We start from the raw sequence: 21,540 nt of genomic DNA on the forward strand, positions 1-21,540 counted from the left end.
TATCCCTAATCATTCCTTGCCTTTCCAAATACATGTACATCCTGTCCCTCAGGATTCCCTCCAACAACTTGCCCGCCACCGAGGTCAGGCTCACTGGTCTATAGTTCCCTGGCTTGTCCTTACCACCCTTCTTAAACAGTGGCACCATGTTTGCCACCCTCCAGTCTTTCGGCACCTCACCTGTGACTGTCGATGATACAAATATCTCAGCAAGAGGCCCAGCAATCACTTCTCTAGCTTCCGACAGAGTTCTCAGGTACATCTGATCAGGTCCTGGGGATTTATCCACTTCTATGCATTTCAAGACATCCAGCACTTCCTCCTCTGTAATATGGACATTTTGCAAGATGTCACCATCTATTTCCCTACAGTCTATGTCTTCCATATTCTTTTCCAGAGTAAATACTGATGCAAAATACTCATTTAGTATCTCCCCCATTTTCTGCGGCTCCAAATAAAGGCCCCTTGCTGATCTTTGAGGGGCCCTATTCTCTCCCTAGTTACCCTTTTGTCCTTAATGTATTTGTAAAAACTCTTTGGATTCTCCTTAATTCTATTTGACAAATCTATCTCATATCCCCTTTTTGCCCTCCTGATTTCCTTCTTAAGTATATTCCTACTTCCTTTATACTCTTCTAAGGATTCATTCGATCTATCCTGTCTATACCTGACATATGCTTCCTTCTTTTTCTTAACCAAACCGTCAATTTCTTTAGTCATCCAGCATTCCCTATACCTACCAGTCTTTCCTTTCACCCTGACAGGAAAATACTTTCTCTGGATTCTTGTTATCTCATTTCTGAAGGTTTCCTATTTTCCAGCCATCCCTTTAACTGCGAACATCTGCCCCCAGTCAGCTTTCGAAAGTTCTTGCCTAATACTGTCAAAACGGTCCTTGATAAGTATGTACCGGTAAGGCAGGGAGGGAGTTGTCGAGTGTGGGAGCCATGGTTTACTAAGGAAGTTGGATCTCTCTTCAAGGGGAAGAAGAAGGCTGATGTTAGGATGAGATATGAGGGCTCAGTTAGGGCGCTTGAGAGTTACAGGTTAGCCAGGAAAGACCGAAAGAGAGAGCTAAGAAGAGCCAGGAGGTGACATGAGAAGTCATTGGCGGATAGGATCAAGGAAAACTATAAGGCTTTCTATAGGTATATCAGGAATAAAAGAATGACAAGAGAAAGATTAGCGCCAATGAAGGACAGTAGTGGAGTTAGGGGAAGTCAGAGGAGATAGGGGAAGTGCTAAATGAATATTTTTTTGTCCGTATTCACCCTGGAAAAAGAATGTTGTTGAGGAGAATACTGAGACACAGGCGACTAGACTAGATGGGATTGAGGTGCATAAGGAGGAGGTGTTAGCAATTCTGGAAAATGTGAAAATAGATAAGTCCCCTGGGCCAGATGGGTTTTATCCTAGGATTCTCTGGGAAGCCAGGGTGGAGATTGCAGAGCCTTTGGCTTTTATCTTTATGTTGTCACTGTCTACAGGAATAGTGACAGAAGACTGGAGCATAGCACATGTCCCCTTGTTAAAGAAGGGGAGTAGAGACAACCCTAGTAATTATCAACCTATGAGCTTTACATCGGTGGTAAAGTGTTGGAATGGGTTATAAGAGATAGAATTTATAATCATCTCGAGGGGAATAATTTGATTAGGGATAGTCAACACTGTTTTGTGAAGCGTAGGTCATACCTCACGAACCTTATTGAGTTCTTTGAGAAGGTGACCAAACAGGTGGATGAGGGTAAAGCGGTTGACGTGGTGTGTATGGATTTCAGTAAGATGTTTGATAAGGTTCTCTACGGTAGGTTATTGCACAAAATACAGAGGCATGGGATTGAGGGTGACTTAGCAGTTTGGATCAGAAATTGGCTCGCTGAAAGAAGACAGAGGATGGTAGATGATGGGAAATATTCATCCTGGAGTTCATTTACTACTGGTGTACCGCACATGATCTGTTTTAGATTAGATTAGATTAGATTAGATTAGATTAGATTACTGACAGTGTGGAAACAGGCCCTGCAGCCCAACAAGTCCACACTGACCCGCCGAAACGCAACCCACCCAGACCCATTCCCCTACATTTACCCCTTCACCCAACACTACAGGCAATTTCCTGAATAAGGGCTTATGTCCGAAACGTCGATTCTTCTGCTTTTTGGATGCTGCCTGACCTGCTGCGCTTTTCCAGCAACACGTTTTTCAGCTCTGATCTCCAGCATCTGCAGTCCTTACTTTCTCCTACAGGTAATTTAGCATGGCCAATTCACCTGACCTGCACATTTTTGGACTGTGGGAGGAAACCGGAGCACCCGGAGGAAACCCACACAGACACAGGGAAAATGTGCAAACTCCACACAATCACCTGAGGTGGGAATTGAACCCGGGTCTCTGGCACTGATCTGTTTTGGGCCCATGTTGTTTGTCATTTTTATAAATGACCTGGATGAGGGCATAGAAGGGTGGGTTAGTAAATATGTGGATGATACTAAGATCGGGAGTTGTAAGTGACTTAATAACCCATCCCTTGTTGAATGGGTAGTGAGGAAGGATGTTGCAGGTTACAGAGGGACGTAGATAAGCTGCAGAGCTAGGCTGAGAGGTGGCAAATGGAGTTTAATGTGGAAAAGTGTGAGGTGATTCACTTTGGAAGGAGTAACAGGAATAAAGAGTACTGGGCTTGGTAGTGTAGATCAGCAGAGAGATCTCGGTGTCCACGTTCATAGATCCTGAAAGTTGCCACTCAGGTTGATAGAGTTGTTAAGAAGGCATACAGTGTGTTACCTGTTATTGGTAGAGGGATTAAGTTTTGGAACCATGACGTCATGCTGCAGCTGTACAAAACCCTGGTGGGGCCACAGATGGAGTATTGCGTACAGTTCTGGAAGTTTTGGAAAGGGTTCAGAGGAGATTTACTAGTATATTGCCTGGTATGGAAGGAAGGTCTTATGAGGAAAAGCTGAGAGACTTGAGGCTGTTTTCATTAGAGAGAAGAAGGTTGAGAGGTGACGTAATCGAGACATATCAGATAATCAGGGGGTGATAGCTGGCATGAGGGGACATAGCTTTAAATTGAGGGGGTGATCCATGTAGGACAGATATCAGGTAGTTTCTTTACTCATGGAATAGTAGTGGCGTGGAAAGCACTGCCTGCAACAGTAGTAGACTTACCAACTTTAAGGACATTTTAAATGGTCATTGGATAAGCATATAGACAAGAATGGAATAGTGTAGGATAGATGGGCTTCAGATTGGTTCCACAGGTTGGCACAACATCTAGGGCCGAAGGGCCTGTACTGCGCTGTAATGTTCTATGTTGAACTTCTCTTTTCAAGTTGAAGAAGGAGGCTTACGTAAAGATGAAACGTGAAGGCTCATTTAGGGCGCTTGAGAGTTACAAGTTAGCTAGGAAGGACCTAAAGAGAGAACTAAGAAGAGCCAGGAGGGGACATGTGAAGTCATTGATGGGTAGGATCAAGGAAAACCATGAAACTTTTTATAGGTATGTCAGGAAGAAAAGAATGACTGGAGTAAGATTAGGTTCGGACCGAACAGGACAAACAGTACAGACTACAGATTCAAAAAAACCAGCAATGGTTCTCCTTCAAGATCCTCCGCTCCACGCTCGCAGCAATGCACGGCACCTAATCTCTCTACAGTCAGCCCTGCCTCAGCTGAGGGCCACACTCTCTCAGAATTGCAAAGGACCCACTCTGTACTACATCCTCAGGCGAATTCATACTCTCAACAAACAGTATTTCAATTCCATCTCAAACATCAAAAACTGTAAGAACAACAAACTTTTATCTACCCACCTCCATAACCAGCGCTCATCAAACATTCCAGAAGATTCCCATGGCCTCGGAAACTATTCAAACGCCATTAGCCATGCGGCTGATGCAGCTGCCACCCCACGCGGATTGATGATGTCACTTCCGCCCCCATCACGGCCGCTCCCACAACCACTTCCGCCCCTCACAATTCCTCATGCATCACATGTGACATCACTTCCGCCCCTCTCATCATCGCTGATGCCACACGCTCAGTGACTTCCGCCACCCCAACTGCCGTGGTCACCACCACTTCCGCCCCCACCAGCGCCATTCACCTGCATTCTGCTGACACGCCCCTCACAGACCCCACTGTCCCTATTCCCCCCCCCCCGCACCCCCGTGAAGATGGCTGGGCCTAGGATATGACATTTAGAAACTCCTGCAGTGATGTTCTGTAGCTGACATGATTGACCTCTAACTGCAACTATCTTCCTTTGTGTCAGAAATGACAAATATAGAGTTTTCCCCTGATTCCGATTGACTCCAGTTTTGTCAGGGCTCCTTGATGCCAGACTCTATCAAATGCTGTCCTGATATGAAGAGTAGTCATTCACACCTGGAGTTCATCTCTTTTGTCGATGCTCGGCCCAAGGTTGTAATGAGGCCAGGAACTGGGTTGCCCTGGTGAATCACCCCTGAACATCTGTGAAAAAGCTTTTCTTTTGTAAATAGGTTTGATAGTTCATTGATGACTTTTTCCGCTCACTATGGTGATGGTTGAGAGTAGGCTGATATTCGTCCATGTTGGATCGATCTTGTCTTTTTGTGCATGAGATATACCTGTGCAAGTTCCCACATTGTACAGTACATTCCGGTTTTGTAACTGTACTGGAACAACTTGGTCGGGGTCCAGCTAGTTCTGTAGCACAAATTTTCATGGCTATTGCTGGACCTTTTATCTTAACTTCTGAGCCCATATCCTTCTCAGTATCCAGTGTCTTTGGATGTTTTTTGATATGTTTCTTGTAGTGTACAATGCTGTGAACCTCAGCAAAGTTCAGAGATGAATCATGTACCTAACATTTCTGTGTGAAGATGGATATATATACTTCAGCTTTGATGTGCTAGTGTGCCCCATTGTTGAAGATGGGTTTGCATCACAACTGACTAGAATGCCGGAATAGCAAATAATTAAGAAACCTAATAGATTGTTGTTGTTCATTTTGAAAGGAGTTGAATATAAAAGGTGATATTTCAGATATATGAAACACTGGTGAGATCACATCTGGAATGCTGTATACTCCATTGGTCTCCTTAGTTAAAAAATGATGTAAATGCATTGGAAGTAGATCAGAGAAGGTTTACTGAAGTAATACCTGCAATGGGGAGGCAAGGGGAGGTTCTCCTATGGAAAAAGGTTGGACAGGCTACACTTGTATTTGCTGGAGTTTAGAAGATTCAGAGGCAAATTGATTGAAACATATAAGATCCTGAGGAGGCTTAACAAGGGTGGATATGTAGGGGCTCTTTCCTCCTACGGGGAGTCTAGAATTGGGGGTTATTGATTTAAAAATAATTAAGACAGAGGAGGAGATTTTTTTTCTCTCTGAGGACTGAGTCTTTGATCTCTCTTTTTCAAAGGTTGGTGGTTTAAAAGGTTCTGCTAACCGCATGTGAAATGATTCTTTGTAAATAGTGATTTTTCAAAAACATTGCTCATCTACTATCATTTCTTCAAATTTAGTTTCCCAATTTATTCTTGCTACCATGCTTCTCACAGTTACATATTTAATTTTCTTTGGATTTAACACTAAAAGAGTAAAATCTGAATCCCAATACTCTTTAATGAAGAAAACCATTTTAATCACAAGATGAATTAAAAGACTGAAGACTTTTCCACTTCCATAAAACTGGTCAATTTACTAGTTAATTTAATGGTTTCTTACCTAAGCCACTGCATCATCAACACTGCATTAAAATATACTTCAACTATCATACATGATTATATGATGACATGTGAAGTTAGCAAGACCTTTTAAAAGCTGAACACACGCATCAGCTGGTTTCGAAACAGTTTCTACCCTACTGTTGTTAAAATACTGAATGGACTCACAAACCCTTAACATTTGCCTGTACCTGTGTTTTGGTTTTTGCCACTGTTTACCTATTATTTACTTATCTACGCTATTTAACTCTGTGACCTGCCGGTATTACTCACAAGACAAAGCTTTTCACTGTGCCTCAGTACACGTGATAACAAATCCAATTTAATTCAATTCAAATCTACCTGTCAAAGGGTCTTCCTGACATGAGATATTTTTTCTGTCTGAGGACTGTGAGTTGTTGACCTTTTTTTTCACAAGGTCGTCATTTAAAAGATTCTGCTAACTTCCTATGTCATGAGAAATGATTTTTTGTAAATAGTGATTTTTTTTTTTAAAAAAGCATTGCTCATCTACCACCATTTCCTCTTCCAATGACATGAACCACATCTTCCTCAGAAACCTGCAAAAGTTGGCATGATTCCATGAAAACTATGGGGGATTTGAAATCCCATGCCATTTAAAAATGCTGCATGATGGCAACTGGGTGGGATCATACACACCCCTTTTCCTTTCAGAATGTGGATTTGCCCTGCATGGGAACAACATGTTCAGTCCTTTATCTCTGTGCAAGCTAGCCTGCAACTTGCCTTGCAATTGCATTAAGGAAGGAAAATGATAACCTTCAGGAAGTGGCAAGGCACTGCTCAAACTAGAAGTTGCAAATTTTGGAAATCAATACGTAAATCCTCCTTTTACTAGTTCATCAGCCAGTCAGTTGGTGTACCAACAAAGTTGCAAGCAGTGCCTACTTCATTGTAAGTTTGCATGACAAATTTGAATTTGGCTGATTAACATATATTGACAATATATTGACAATTATGATGAAAGTGGTGATGTGGCTGATTTAGATTATTTTTCTTTAAATTAAACTAATTGTTCAAATGTACCACTCGATCACCTAACAGACAATGTGGTGGTGGGTTGGAGTTCAAGCTCCTGTTCCATTGGTGAAAGTCAGAGTTTGCCAATTATGTTCCCTCTCTCAACCAGTGAATTGTATTGGAGGGCATCAATGTGGACTTCAACAGTTTCCTCATTTCCCCTTCCCCCACCTCACCCTAGTTCCAAACTTCCAGCTCAGCACTGTCCCCATGACTTGTCCGGACTTGTCCTACCTGTCTATCTCCTTTTCCACCTATCCACTCCACCCTCTCCTCCCTGACCTATCACCTTCATCCCCTCCCCCACTCACCTATTGTACTCTATGCTACTTTCTCCCCAACCCCCACCCTCCTCTATCTTATCTCTCCACGCTTCAGGCTCTCTGCCTGTATTCCTGATGAAGGTCTTTTACCTGAAACGTCGATTTCACTGCTCCTTGGATGCTGCCTGACCTGTGCTTTTCCAGCACCACTGATCCAGAATGGAGTAAGATTAGGGCCAGTCAAGGATAGTATTGGGAAGTTGTGCATGGAGTCGGAAGAGATAGGAGAAATGCTAAATGAATATTTTTTTGTCAGTATTCACACTGCAAAAAGACAATGTTGTCGAGAAGAATACTGAGATACAGGCTATTAGACTAGACAGGACTCTCTGGGAAGCCAGGGAGGAGATTGCATAGCCTTTGGCTTTGATCTTTATGTCATCATTTTCTACAGGAATAGTGCCAGAGGACTGGAGGATAGCAAATGTTATTCCCTTATTCAAGAAGGGGAATAGAAGCAACCTTGGTAATTATAGCCTTATTTCGGTTGTGGGTAAAATGTGGAAAGGACTATGAGAGATAGGATTTATAATCATCCAGAGAGGAATAGGTTGATTAGGGATAGTCAACACTGTTTTGTGACGGGTCGGTCATACCTCACAAACCTTATTGAGTTCTTTGAGATGGTGACCAAACAGGTGGATGAAGATAAAGTGGTTGATGTGCAGTATGTGGATTTCAGCAAAGCATTTCTTAAGGTTCCTCACAGTAGGCTATTGCACAAAATACAGAGGCATGGGATTGAGGGTGATTTTGTGTTTTGGATCAGAAATTGGCTAGCTGAAAGAAGACAGAGGGTGGTTGCTGATGGGAAATGTTCATCCTGGACTCAGTTACACGTGGTGTACTGCAAGGATCTGTTTTGGGGCCACTGCTGTTTGTCATTTTTATGAATGACTTAGATGAGGGCATAGAAAGTTGGGTTGGTAAATGTACGACTAAACATGGAGTTGTGGACAGTGCGGAAGGATGTTGCAGGTTACAGAGGGTCATAGATAAGCTGCAGAGCTGGGCTGAGAGGTGGCAAATAGAGTTTAATGTCGATAAACATGAGGTGATTCACTTTGGAAGGAGAAACAGGAATAAAGAGTACTGGGCTAATTGTAAGATTCTTGGTAGTGTAGATGAGCAGAGATCTCAGTGTTCATGTACACTGATCCTTGAAAGTTGCCACCCAGGTTGATAGGGTTGTTAATGAGGCATACGGTGTCTTAGCTTTTATTGGTAGAGGGATTGAGTTTCGGAGTCACGAGGTCATGCTGCAGCTGTACAAAACTCTGGTGTGGCCGCACTTGGTGTATTGCGTACAGTTGTGGTCTCCGCATTATAGGAAGGATATTATTGGAAAAGGTTCACAGGCGATGTACTAGGATGTTGCTTAGTATGGAGGGAAGGTCTTATGAGGAAAGGCTGAGGGACTTGAGGCTGTTTTAGTTAGAGAAAAGAAGGTTAAGAGGCGACTTATTAGAGGCATTCAAGATGATCAGATTAGATAGGGTGGACAGTGAGAACCTTTTTTCCTTGGATGGTGATGGCTAACACGAGGGGACATAGCTTTAAATTGATGGGTAATAAATATAGGACAGATGTCGGAGGTAAGTTCTTCAATCAGAGAGTAGCAGGGGCATGGAATGCCCTGTCTGGAACAATAGTGGTTTTGCCAACACTAGGAACATTTAAATGGTCATTGGATAAACATATGGATGATAATGGAATAGAGTAGGTTTGGAGGCGTTTAGACTGGATTCACAGGTTGGTGCAACATCAAGGGCTGAAAAGCCTTAACTGCAATGTGATGTTCTGTGTTCTATGTTGCACCTTATCTGTTGCCTGTTTATGATGAGTTAGGACCTGATCGAACTTGCGGTCCTCTGGTCTATGTGATGTGATGCATTGGTCTGTTAGCGAGTTTTGAGAAGATTTGTAGCTCAGGTTGAGGTTCTGGATGTAGGTTTGCTCACTGAGCTGGAAGGTTTGTTTTCAGAAGTTTCATCACCATACTAGGTAACATCTTCAGTGAGTCTCTGAATGAAGCACTCGTGGTGTAGCCCGCTTTAGATGTTTGAGTTTCTTAGGGTTGGTGATGTCATTTCCTGTGGTCTTATCATTTCCTGTTCTTTTTCTCGGGAGGTGGTAAATGGGATCCAAGTCGATGTGTTTGTTGATAGTGTTTCCATTGGAATGCCATGCTTCTCAGAATTCTCGTGCATGTCTCTGCTTGGCTTGTCCTTGGATGGATGTGTTGTCCCAGTTGAAGTGGTGTCTTTCCTCATCCGTATGTAAGGATACCTGTGAGAGTGGGTCATGTCTTATTTTGGCTAGTTGATGTTCATGTATCCTGGTGGCTAGTTTTCTGCCTGTTGTCCAATGTACTGTTTGTTACAGTCCTTGCAAGGTATTTTGTAAATGACATTAGTTTTGCTTGTCTGTATAAGGTCTTTCAAGTTCATTAGCTGCGGTTTTATTGTGTTGGTGGGTTTGCGGGCTACCATGATGCTAAGGGGTCTGAATAGTCTGGCAGTCATTTTGGAGATGTCTTTGAAGTAGGGGAGAGTGGCTAGGGTTTCTGGACGTGTTTTGTCTGCTTGTTTAGATTTGTTGCTGAGAAGTCTGTGGACTGTGTTCATTGTGTACCCATTATTTTTTAATACACTGTATAGGTGATTTTCCTCTATTCTGCGTAGTTCCTCTGTCCTGCAGTGTGTGGTGGCTCGTTGAAATAATGTTCTAATGCAGCTTTGTTTGTGGATGTTGGAATGATTGCTTGTTGTAGTTCAATATTTGGTCCGTATGTGTTGTTTTCCTGTAGATGCTGGTTTGAAGTTCCCCATTGGCATTCGCTGTACTGTGACATCTAGGAATGGCAGTTTGTTGTTGTTTTCCTCTTTAGTGAATTTTATGCCAGTAAGGGTATTATTGATGGTCTTGAAGCTTTCCTCTAAATTGTTTCGTTTAGTGAAGATAAAGGTGTCATCCACGTAGCCTACAGACAAACCAACGGGACACCCATGGGATCTCCGATATCAGGGTTCTTAGTGGGAACAGTACCATTATTTTAGATAAATGGAAGTTCATATTGGGGGATGTAGAACGATATGAAAGGGGCTTTTACTTTAGTCCAGTGTTAGTGTATTTCAATTTTTAAAACTTCTTCCTTGACACTTGTTATTTTGGGTTGTTGTCACTGATTTTGTCATGTCACTTCATTGTGTAACATTAAACCATTTTTCAGTTCCAGCTGTTGTTTAGAATTTTCCTAAATTCATGTCTAAATTTTCCCTTTAACATAGTGCTAGCTGCTATCTCTGTAGAGTGCTGAAAGGGAATCTGCCCTGATTTCATCATTATTATGCTTGGCTACAATAGTACTGTAATTTACAACATTAGTAATGTATTGGTATGCGCTTTATACTTGGAAATATAGAACTAACTTTCATATTTCTCATTCATATCTTCAAGGAGCACCCTATTATTAAATGGTAGATTGCTATGACATTCTTCAAATACCAGATTCTGGACAGGGTACCTTCTCCCACTTTGTAGTTGCTGTTCAGTTGTGCTAAACTATTGTGATCAAAAATCACAAGTAAAAAAACATTGTTGCATCTCTCTTTTTTGAATACTGTCAATTAAGTTGCTTTTTGTGTTTTTGGTTTCCAATTGTCATTTTTTTAATATGACTTTTTTTTGTGAGCACAACTGTGTATGAAGTGTGTGTTGTTTATGATGAGAATTGTTTTCAGGCAAAGTAGTCAATGTAAAATGCAAATAAGCAAAAATGTGTTGCTGATGGATAGAATTATCATTCTTAATGACAGGAAAATGCTTGTGAATGGTAATGGGACTAATGTTGGATTTTATTTTACAAGGTGAAGAAAAGCATTTTTGCCTCACCTGAAAGTGTGACCGGAAAGGTTGGAGTTGGCACATGTGGAATAGCAGACAGACCGATGACTCAATACCAAGACACATCCAAATACAACGTGCGGCATCTTATGCCACAGTAGCTAGCACCTGTATAGAGTATTTCCAAGATTATGTATTTCTTCCTATTTTCTTTTGTGGATGCCGTATTACATTAGTGCACTTTTAATAGGTTTTTTTTGCCAAGTTCATTTGGTCTGTCAGCACAAAAATTGTAGCTGTGAGGAAGTTAATTGTGTATAGTTATCATCCATTACTGAGGCAGGTGGAGGATTTGATAAATCAATCTTCCTATTTGAGGAAGTGTAATTTTTACAAATTGAAGTTTTTTGTTTTGTATGTATAATTGGGCAATTTTAACAAATAAAACAAGTAAAATCACTCGTGTCCTGTGTATTTTCTGGCATAAAATTTTCAAACTAAATGAATTGAGATGAGGAGCAATATCTGTGCTGTTGAAAATGACTGTTTTGCTTGCAATGTCCCATCTTTGTTCCATTTCCAAATCTACTGTTAACCAATAAGTATCATTCCATCCCACATTACTTCCACCAGGATTAAAAAAAAAGGCTGTTTGAATAAAAATGTTTCTCTCTAATGGACACCAAAGTGGGAGTATTTTACTGCAAAAGAACAATAACTAAAGAAAGTTGATATTTTAAGTTATTTTGTTGATTGATAAGACTGAAGGATTATGATTTATTATTCAAGAAAATGAAGTAAATTGAAATTTGATGTCAGTCTTTGGCACTTAGAAGCCTAATGAACTTAGAAAGGAGAAATTTGATGTGTAAAATTCAACAATTTTAGGACTGCGCCAATTAATTCTAAACTTCCTTCCTTACTGCTGAAAGTAATGTTAATTTTAATTTCAGGATGTCTGTGTTCAAGATGATTGAATTCTTTTTTGAATTTTAGGATTGATGGGGTGGTGAAGGAAAGAAATCTTTTTTTTCCACAGCTCACTTACTGGCTCAAGTAACATCATATGATTCTTAGTTACTAGAACATAACAGCACAGTACAGGCCTTTCGGCTCTCAATATTGAGCCGACCTGTGGAACCAATCTGAAGTCCATCTAACCTACACTATTCCATTCTCGTCCATATAACTATCCAATGACCATTTAAAAGCCCTTTAAAGTTGGTGAATCTACTACTCTTGCAAGCAGTGTTTCTCGCCCCTACTACTCTCTGAGTAAAGAAACTACCTCTGACTTATATCTATCCCCCCTCAATTCAAAGCTGTGTCCCCTCATGCTGGCTATCGCCATCCAAGGAAAAAGGCTCTCACTGTCCAATCTATCTAACCCTCTGATTATCCTGTCTCAGTTAAGTTGCTTCTCAACCTCCTCCTCTCTATAGAAAACAGCCACAAGTCCCTCAGCTTTTCCTTGTAAGATCTTCCCTCCATACCAGGCAACATCCTAGTAAACCTCCTTTGAACCCTTTCCAAAGCTTCCACACCCTTCCTATAATGCGATGACCAGAACTGTGTGCAATACTCTAAATGTGACCGCACCAGAGTTTTGTACAGCTGCAGCATGATCTCACAATTCTGAAACTCAGCCCCTACAAATAAAAGCTAACACACTATATGCATTCTTAACAACCCCATCAACCTGGGTGTCAACTTTCAGGGATCTATGTACATGGACACAGAAATCCCTCTGCTCATCTACACTACCAAGAATCTTACCATTAGCCCAGTACTCTTTATTCCTGTTACTCCTTCCAAAGTGAATCACCTCACACTTGTTGGCATTAAACTTCATTTGCCACCTCTCAGCCTAGCTCTGCAGCTTATCTATGTCTCTCTGTAACCTGCAACATTCATCACTATCCACTCTACCAACCTTAATATCATCCACAAATTTACTAACCCATCCTTCTATGCCCTCATCCAGGTCATTTATATAAATGACAAACAACAGTGGACCCAAAAGAGATCAGGTGCGGTACCCCACTAGTAACTGAAGACCAGGATGAATATCCTCTGTTTTCCTTCAGCTAGCTAATTTCTGATCCAAACTGCTAAATCACCCTCAATCCTATGTCTCCATATTTTGTGCCATAACCTACTGTGGGGAACCTTATCAAATGCCTTACTGAAGTCCATATACACCACATCAACCACTTTACCCCCCTCCACCTGTTTGGTCACCTTCTCAAAGAACTCAATGAAGTTAGTGAGGCATGACCTACCCTTCACAAAACCATGTTGCCTATCCCTAATCAACTTATTCCTCTCTAAATGATCTCTCTTATAACATAACAGTTTACCCACAACTGAAGTAAGTGTCACAGGTCTATAATTTCCAGGGTTGCCTCTACTCCCCTTCTTGAATAAGGGAACATTTACTATCCTAATGTCTTCTTGCACAATTACTGTAGACAATGACAACATAAAGATCAAAGTCTTGGCAATCTCCTACCTGGCTTTCCAGAAAATCCTAGGATGAATCCCATCCGGCCCAAGGGGCTTACCTATTTTTACTATTTAGAAAGAGATCCCTTTGGATTGATTGATTAAATAAATAGTGGTTCTATTTACAAATAATGCAACTGTTGTAAGTTAAACAATTGAATCAGTGAAATATGGTAAGTTTGGGTGCCTTAAGTCCTATATTTAACATTTACAATCAATTTATATATTATAGTTGTAAGAGTAATCACTTATTTTTGCAACTACTGAAAAATTTGTATATTTCACTTTTTAAAATAAATCAGGTCAACCAGTAAATATTTAACAAGAATCACTGTTGAAAATTTGCACAAGTGAGATAAAGTCTGTCGTGCTTCAAAACACTCAGTCAATATCAATGAGAATTTGAGTCAGAATCATCAAGTGTGATATGAGCTAGAATCTGGAGAGGAAGTGTTGAGATTTGTTTTTCAGACATAATTCTTTAGTATATTTTAGACCTTTATATATACTTTGACTACCTTGCACTTGTCATTATTCCACTGAATAGCTCTTAATGCAGGTGGCACAAGTAATACAGTATTTCACAAAATGAAGTTTTATTTTATGCTTTATACAAGAGGTAAATAAGAGGTTTATCTACAAACACAGTTAAAGCAATATTTCAAATTCAGGTAGCTTGGGGGAACAAGTGTGCTATTAGTTTGAACCAGCATGAAGTAAGTCTTTACACATATACATTGGGTATTCAGTGGGAACAGACAGGCTACCTCAATGATATATCCTGGTTTCCCTGTCAATGCATTCTACTTGAGACTTGTTACAAGCCTCATTTTGTACATTTGCAGCATGGTGATTCAAGCTATAAATGTTTATCAATAATTATCTGTTAAACCAATGTTGAAATTATAAATAGCACCCATACTGACACCAGTGCAACTTTCATTACAACCAATAAATGTATGCCACTGCTGTTAAATTCTGTTGATAACTCTTAATAAATGTGCTAAATTCTAGACTTGGGTACTACTACACAGTTACCTTTGGAGGGACTTGGTCAGTGCTAATGTTTATGGTCAATTAATGCTGGCTTTTGGAATCAAAAATACCAGTTGCTAATTGGGAGGGGAGGGAAGGGAAGGAGGAGGAAGAGAAAGACAAAAGAACAATAGCACTACCCAGATGCTTTCACTGGAATACAATGTTCTGCATTTTGCTGTTTATAAACAACAGTACTTGCCTCAATTACTGACAGCTGAGATAAAAGCCATATTTTTAACAATTATATTTTTAAGTTCATATAATTTGAAAATTGAATGAGATTTTTCCAAGTAGAATCTGTTTAATAGTCAGTTGCCAAGTTACTGTGAGAGGAAGAGTAGTGTATCTTGATATGACAAAGTCCACCAAGTCTAATGAGGATTTTTTTAAACATCTAACTTTCTCTATATGAAAGTTGAGTGTTCACGAAAAGCCTTAAAAACTTGTATTGGTGTCCCACTTTAATAAGAAATACTATTTTCTAGATAGCCTGAAGCCCTTATTTATGAGTGGCAGATGTGCATGTTCCAGCAAGTTAAGATAGACAGCTGCCAGTGCTACACAACTGTTTCAAATTCTGCTGTAAATATTGCAAGTTTGAGGCAAATTCTGTAGGTGTTACATGATCCCTCATTTGGAGTGGGGCAGTGGTGGAAGGAAAATACTTTGTAAAATTATGTTCATGGTAACTGAACAGTGTTAGTGTGTAAACTCTGACAGCACCATCTCAAAAGTTGCAAATGCAATCTGTGTACATTAGGTTAGATAAACATAGTGATAAATGGGAGAGGCAACCTCTGGTGTATATTGAAATTTTCGTCAGCTCATTCAGTATTTAACTAAATTCCAGTACTTACAGAAAATATGAATAGGTACATTATTGAAAATTTGTGATAAACTTGTCAATAGAAATCACAAAAGAATTAAAATAATTTCTTAATACATATTGTTCCTCAAAGTATATTTCAATTATACAAAAAAACCAAAGAACCCCAGATGCTGGGCATCAGAAACAGAAATTGTTGGAAAACCTCCAAGTCTGGCAGCATCTGTGGGGAGAAAACAGAGTTAATGTTTTAAATCCAAATTCTGAAAAAGGGTCATTGAACCAGAAACGTTAACTCTGCTTTCTCTCCTGATGGTGGCAGACCTGCTGAGTTTTTTTTCCCCAGTAATGTCTGTTTCCCACCTATTGCAGATTAATCATGTATCTAGAGAGGTGGGAAAGAATCATTATTTTTATCGTTAAATTATTTCAGTTTAAAACAGTATCATGCAATCGTCCTTTGAAGACAGTGAACAACTTAATAGTTGTTCCAACTTATTTTGATTGCAACTTGTTTTGGTGTAATTTTGGAGGGGAATTTGTCAACAGAAATTTGGCATGTTTGTGCAGGGATAATGATGTGGATAATCAATCAAACCTGAGCAAAATATTGAATCTGCAATCTGCTTGGTGGCATCAAGATGGGTAATTCAAGTGTAGCTTACTATTCAGGTTATAATTTGTCTACTTTTCATGTAATGGGGTGATTTTTAGCCAGGAAGTTAGTAGAAAATATCCAGGGACTAATAAATTTTAAGTCCAAGATTGACATGAGTCCTTTCAAACAGTTGAGATTAATGAGGTTAAATAATTACCAAGCATTTCATATTTTGCAAACTTAGTCTTCAGGTCAAGTGAGCAAGGTGTGAACTGAATAAGCAAAAACTTTGATCAGCTTCAATTCCGAACACCAAATGTGACAGGTAAGGATCAGTCCTGTCTTATATTCTAAGAATTGATATTTTATAGAAGTTTGTTCCTATGCTAATATTGCATACATTTTAAAATGGCTATGTTAGTAATTTGGATGAGCGTTTCTGCAGTTTTATTTCTCCCAAATGAATGAAGAAGAATGCACAATTGCTTTTTTTTTCATCTGGATGACAGAACTTGGATTAATATAGTGGATTTGGGACTTAGCAGAAAATGATGTACACTTGTGCTGGATAACAAACCAGTCTGATGATCACAGGCTTGCAAGTACCTATACTTATCCTTCCTTACAAATTTGGTAGATTGTAAGCTAATGAAATTGCAGTATATTGTTGAGCACTTAATGTTACTAGATAAGTAAGCATTCTACCAAGGTATCAGATTTAATGTAACAGGTTTTGAATTCACCATGGACTTTCATAAAAAGGGATGTTGTCACATTTTGTTAACATGAATCAGTGTTAACTATCATTAGGTAACTGGGCTCCATTACTTGTACAGTCTCCAATTTTTGTTTGGTGTATTTCAAGTTTAAATTGTGAGTAGTACTCAGGCATTACTGCTCATTTCCAGATGGGAGTGAATCAGGTTACTTGAATTTTTCCATTTATTTAGCCATTCTTTTCATATTTAAAAAAAATACAGCTGTTTAATTTTTCTTACTATCTAAGGAGGCAAAGTTACTCTCAAATGCATTTGAAGCGCATCAGTAAAAGATATCATGATGTAAGTTAACAGCTGGCATAAGTTTACAAAAGTTGCAATGTGTACAATAGGAGAGGGGAGAAAGATGTCTATGTTGGGCTGCCTTTACATAATGCAGGTATGGGAAGATTATAGGTCTGTCCTAAAAGTGTACTTATGTATATTATTCCTTGTTACACAATTTAACTTCCGGCATAGAGGGCATAACAAATGAAAAATACTCAATACTGTATCTGGACATGGGGCTGGACTATTCTTTACAGAGGAATGCATATGTTGCTTAAATGTAATCAGATATTGTCATCAATTCAGTGCATATTCGCACAGGCTTAGAACAGGATAACAGTTGCACAGAGCTGCTGTAAAACCAGCAGCACAGATTTTGTACTTTAAAATCCAGATATCATGCAGTGGCACCAATTAAGATGGGGGGAACCTTCTTTCCATATTATCCATCTTAAGTAAACTGATACGAAGCATTACTACTGGTACGAAGAGTATGATCAAAAGCAGTTCAAAGCCCTGCATGCTTTGTGAATATTAACCAAAGTTTATTTTTCTCCTTTGCTTCTTCAAAGAGCTAATCATTTTAATCCATCATAAAAATAACCTATAACAAAACCCACAAAGCACTTGGAAATTTTAATTGTTGCCAATTATTTATTGCTGGCTGTTACTGCTGAAAATAAGGGGAAAGATATCACATGTTCCTATGCATTTTATCAAACTTTAATAGCATCAAAATACTGAAATAGGTTTGTGTATTTTTTTGCAGTATCACAGTAATTATGTAATTTAAGGCTTTTCTGGTAGTATTGTGCCATTTGTTGGACTTGTGTTCTCACCCACAACTATGATAGTTTTTTAAACCTATTGTTAATTTTCTGATTTCCAAAATTATCAACCTTCTGTACACAAAATTTCCGTTACCCATGATTTTATTGCAAGTTGTTTGAAAGTACACAGTAACTGGATCTGATTAAGTGGTCTATTGGGAGATTTGGATACACATATTAAAACATGTAATGTTGCATCCAAAGTGGCTTTTGACAAAATTCAAAGAATGCTCTAGCTTTACTGAATGCTCAACATTCAAATTTGTTAAGTCATATTACTAAAATCAAACCAAGAACTCTAGTAATATTAACTGAATCTGCTAGTCCTGGCTAATTTGCTTTACCGTTTTAGAAGATTAAGGTACTGTACAACTTCAATTGCAAGGAGCTTGGATGATAACCAGGTTTACTTCTAAACAATCTTGAGTGAAAGTAAGAAGCACAAAACATTGGATTTTCGTCATCAGTGAAATCAGATTCAGACAATATCTATAGGATATGTCTTATGTAGACCTATGGAAGTTGCTGTACATTATTAAGTGTAATCCTACAAATACACAGGAATCTCTGTTGGTCTATCAGTCACAATTCTGTAGCTGAGTGCTCTGATTAAAAAAAAGCTGCCTTTTGTTTTACATTCAGGTTCTGCTCACTTAAGTGGCAGAGAAGGAAATTAAAAAAGTGAGGATGTTTAAAATATATTGCAAAGCTGCCAGGTAAACGTACTGACCATATGATAACTAACTAAACCAAATTGGGCTGGTAAGAAGGTAATATAATCGACCAAGTAAGCAGTTCCAAATTTGTTACAATTATATCCCAAATAACTGTCATTGAGTAGCACCAGAATTAAATTCTTATTTGTTTTAACTTTTTTAATGTGAAAAAATTGTAGAATTTCTCCATGTGAAATTCTTTTGGCTTCCTTTCATAGTTTTGAGTTCAGAACTCTATAGAAAACACTAGTGCAATTTGAAGTATTTCAGCAACATTGTGTTTGTAAATATTTATACAAGCTCAGTTAAAACTGTAACCTGTAACAATTCCTCCTATAGAGGCAAACAAATATACCAAGGATGACCAGATTTACTTGAAGTTTAGATCTTCTTCAGATAGACCACTTCCAATTATGTAAACCACACCTAACACAAAGAACCTATGCTTGGTTTCTGACCTGAAATGCTTCATTATAATGTGAAACTGAAGGGCTGTTTGAGTATATGCGAGTGCTTTCTTATCTACTGAAATAAAAAGTATTTAATTTTGAGAAATAGTACTCATTTCCCAAATTGTTCACTGGTCGATTTTAAACTCCTGTTTCTAGCACAGAATCTCACCCATCAAGAGCGCATATTGGCAAATCATGGGAGTAACTACCCATGAATTTTGGTCAAAAGTTTTAATGGGTGAAACATTGCGCAACACAACTGCAATATCCTGGTAAGCACTTCAACTCTAGGAGCCTTAGAGTAGTGATTATTTTCCAGGGCAATGGCATTGCAAAAAAAAAGTCAAGCCACAACTCTTTAGAAAATAATCATTGGAATATTTTAGATGAAAAGAAGGCCTATTTTTTCATTTTTAAACTAAATTTAAATATTTCTGATTTACTGGATATTCAATGGGCAAAATTTAAATTCAAACACCGCGACCTTGGGGCCCAATAAAGCTTAGTGGTTTTTAAATCTCAGTTAAAGATAATGCACTGCTAAATATGCAGGCTGTAGACCTGAATCTCTTCCTAATGCTCCTATAGTTGATACCAACATATTTTACCATAGTAACAGTAGAACCTTTCACTTCTCTATAAAAACACCATTAAGTGTGCTGCAACGTGCACGTATGCCAACAGCTTGAACAGATACAAAGCTTATAGGTTTCTATTCCTGCAAAGCTAATTTAATAACTTTATCGGTTTGCAGGCTTCAAGTTCCTGCTCCTGAAGGAGGTGGAGAGGTCAGGGTTATGCTTATAGTAATCAGGCCATTCTATTACAGAACCAAGGTTGGAGTGCAGTGCAGAAAAAAGATTAAGATTGAACTATTTTTAAGCTGCTCTTGAATACATGCAGGGACAACTAGATAAGAGACACTAACTTCATGACAACACAATGCACAACTTAGAAGGCACAACATTAGCACAAAAAAAACAAAAGAAGAAAACAGTCCTTAAGATGTAACTTCATAAAACTTGACATCAAAAAGGGACTGAGAACACTTTTGTTTCGTTCACACCAAATAAAATCAGCTATAAATTACCAATTTGGTAAAATGTTCTTTGATCTCTATTTGGGGTTTTTTTTTCTATAGTAAACAGATTTTTAAACAATCTGATTAGTGAGGTCTCCACAAAGAGAACATCTTTTCCGGTTTTTATAATGGGAATGAAGACCTCCAAGTGCAGGTTAGAAACAATCTGTCAGGAAGTCAAACTTTCTGACATTGTTCAAATCACATCAGAACTCTGGGCTACACAACAAGATGCTCTTCAGCTTAAAAGTGCATTTTTTTTTATAAAAAAGGTTTGTATCTTCCAACTAAATTGACACTAATGGATTATCTGCGAATACACAAAGAAAGAATCTGAATAGTGGTCATGTTTTGTACCCACAATGCTATGCACTATGTGCTAGTTCTTTCCTTGAAACAATGCAATGTAGGTCAGTACTGGGTGAGTGCCTTGTGCATAAAGCATTGTAGTACAAATGCATGTCCTTAACCTATTGTTTTTCCACAAAAGTCCAAAGCTGAAGTAGCCAGTCATATTGTGATCCCTCAGATATATTTGCAGGTAGCTTCAAGGTTGTCCTCTTTAAATTGACGAGGACAGCTTTATGCTGCAGCTGGAGTAGCCTTCATCACTACCAACACTTTGGAGGCTGCTGTGGTCATCAAGGTCGCTGATGCTGGAAGTGCTAATATCGTCCATGTCTCCATGGGAGAACTCTGTGCTCTCAACATCCACCTCAATCTCTTCTGGAAATAAGCAATGGCAAAACATTAGTACAGTCGCAGGTAATACTGTCAAATATGTATTTTTTGAGCTTTAAGTTAGCAAACTAGACCCATACTTTTGCATTATAGAGTGATTTGAGAGGCTATGCTCATGGTGCAGTGTTGGCTCAATAGAAACATGGTGAAAGTAAGACAGTGTAGTCCTAAACCCTGTGAACTCAGTCTTCACTCAGTAATGCTCAATACCAAATGTTTCAAAAACTACCCCTTATAAATAGAGCCTCGTTCCTGTACAGATAGAATAGGAGACAGAGAGTCACATAGTTTTGAAACAACTTGTCCATGCTGATCGAATTTCCCAAACTAAACGAGTCCCACTTGTCTGCATTTTGTCCATATCCCTCTAAACTTTTCCTATTCACATACCTGTTCAAATTTCTTTTAAATGTTGTAACTGTTCAGTCGGTCCTGATATAACATGATAGTTCTGTTCCCTTGCAACCCCACGTTATAAGAAAATCGTACAATAGAAGCACCATTTAAACTAATAGAGCTGGAATCACGTTATAGCCAATACAGATAATGAAAGTTTGCGTTCTACAAATAATGGTCTAAATTCAATCGCGTTGTAGCCAATTTGCATTGAAGAAATGTGTGTCATGGCAGAACCGACTGTACCTGCATCTACCAGTTCCTCTGGCAGTTCATTCCACATATGAACCACTCTCTGTGAAAAAGTTGGCCTTCAGGTTCCTTTTAAATGTTTCTCCTCTCACCTTAAAAATATAACCCCTCGTTTTGAAATCTCCCATCCT

At 39.0% G+C, this 21,540-nt stretch overlaps 2 protein-coding genes across 4 annotated transcripts in view; one reads left to right on the forward strand and one right to left on the reverse strand.

Annotated features, from left to right (window-relative positions):
* smndc1 (survival motor neuron domain containing 1) overlaps positions 1–11,387 on the forward strand; it is a 35,629-nt gene extending 24,242 nt beyond the window's left edge. For both annotated transcript variants that reach the window (XM_043713103.1, XM_043713104.1), the window contains one exon: positions 10,952–11,387. In XM_043713103.1, the coding sequence (XP_043569038.1) occupies positions 10,952–11,089 (138 nt within the window). In that variant the 3' untranslated portion in view covers positions 11,090–11,387. The remainder of the gene's footprint in view (positions 1–10,951) is intronic.
* A 2,625-nt stretch (positions 11,388–14,012) lies between these two features.
* mxi1 (max interactor 1, dimerization protein) overlaps positions 14,013–21,540 on the reverse strand; it is a 97,647-nt gene continuing 90,119 nt past the window's right edge. For both annotated transcript variants that reach the window (XM_043713105.1, XM_043713106.1), the window contains exon 6: positions 14,013–20,746. In XM_043713105.1, coding sequence (XP_043569040.1) covers positions 20,583–20,746 — 164 coding nt within the window. In that variant the 3' untranslated portion in view covers positions 14,013–20,582. The remainder of the gene's footprint in view (positions 20,747–21,540) is intronic.

Source organism: Chiloscyllium plagiosum, chromosome 22 (genome assembly GCF_004010195.1).
Source record: "Chiloscyllium plagiosum isolate BGI_BamShark_2017 chromosome 22, ASM401019v2, whole genome shotgun sequence".
Classification (NCBI taxonomy): Eukaryota; Metazoa; Chordata; class Chondrichthyes; order Orectolobiformes; family Hemiscylliidae; genus Chiloscyllium; species Chiloscyllium plagiosum.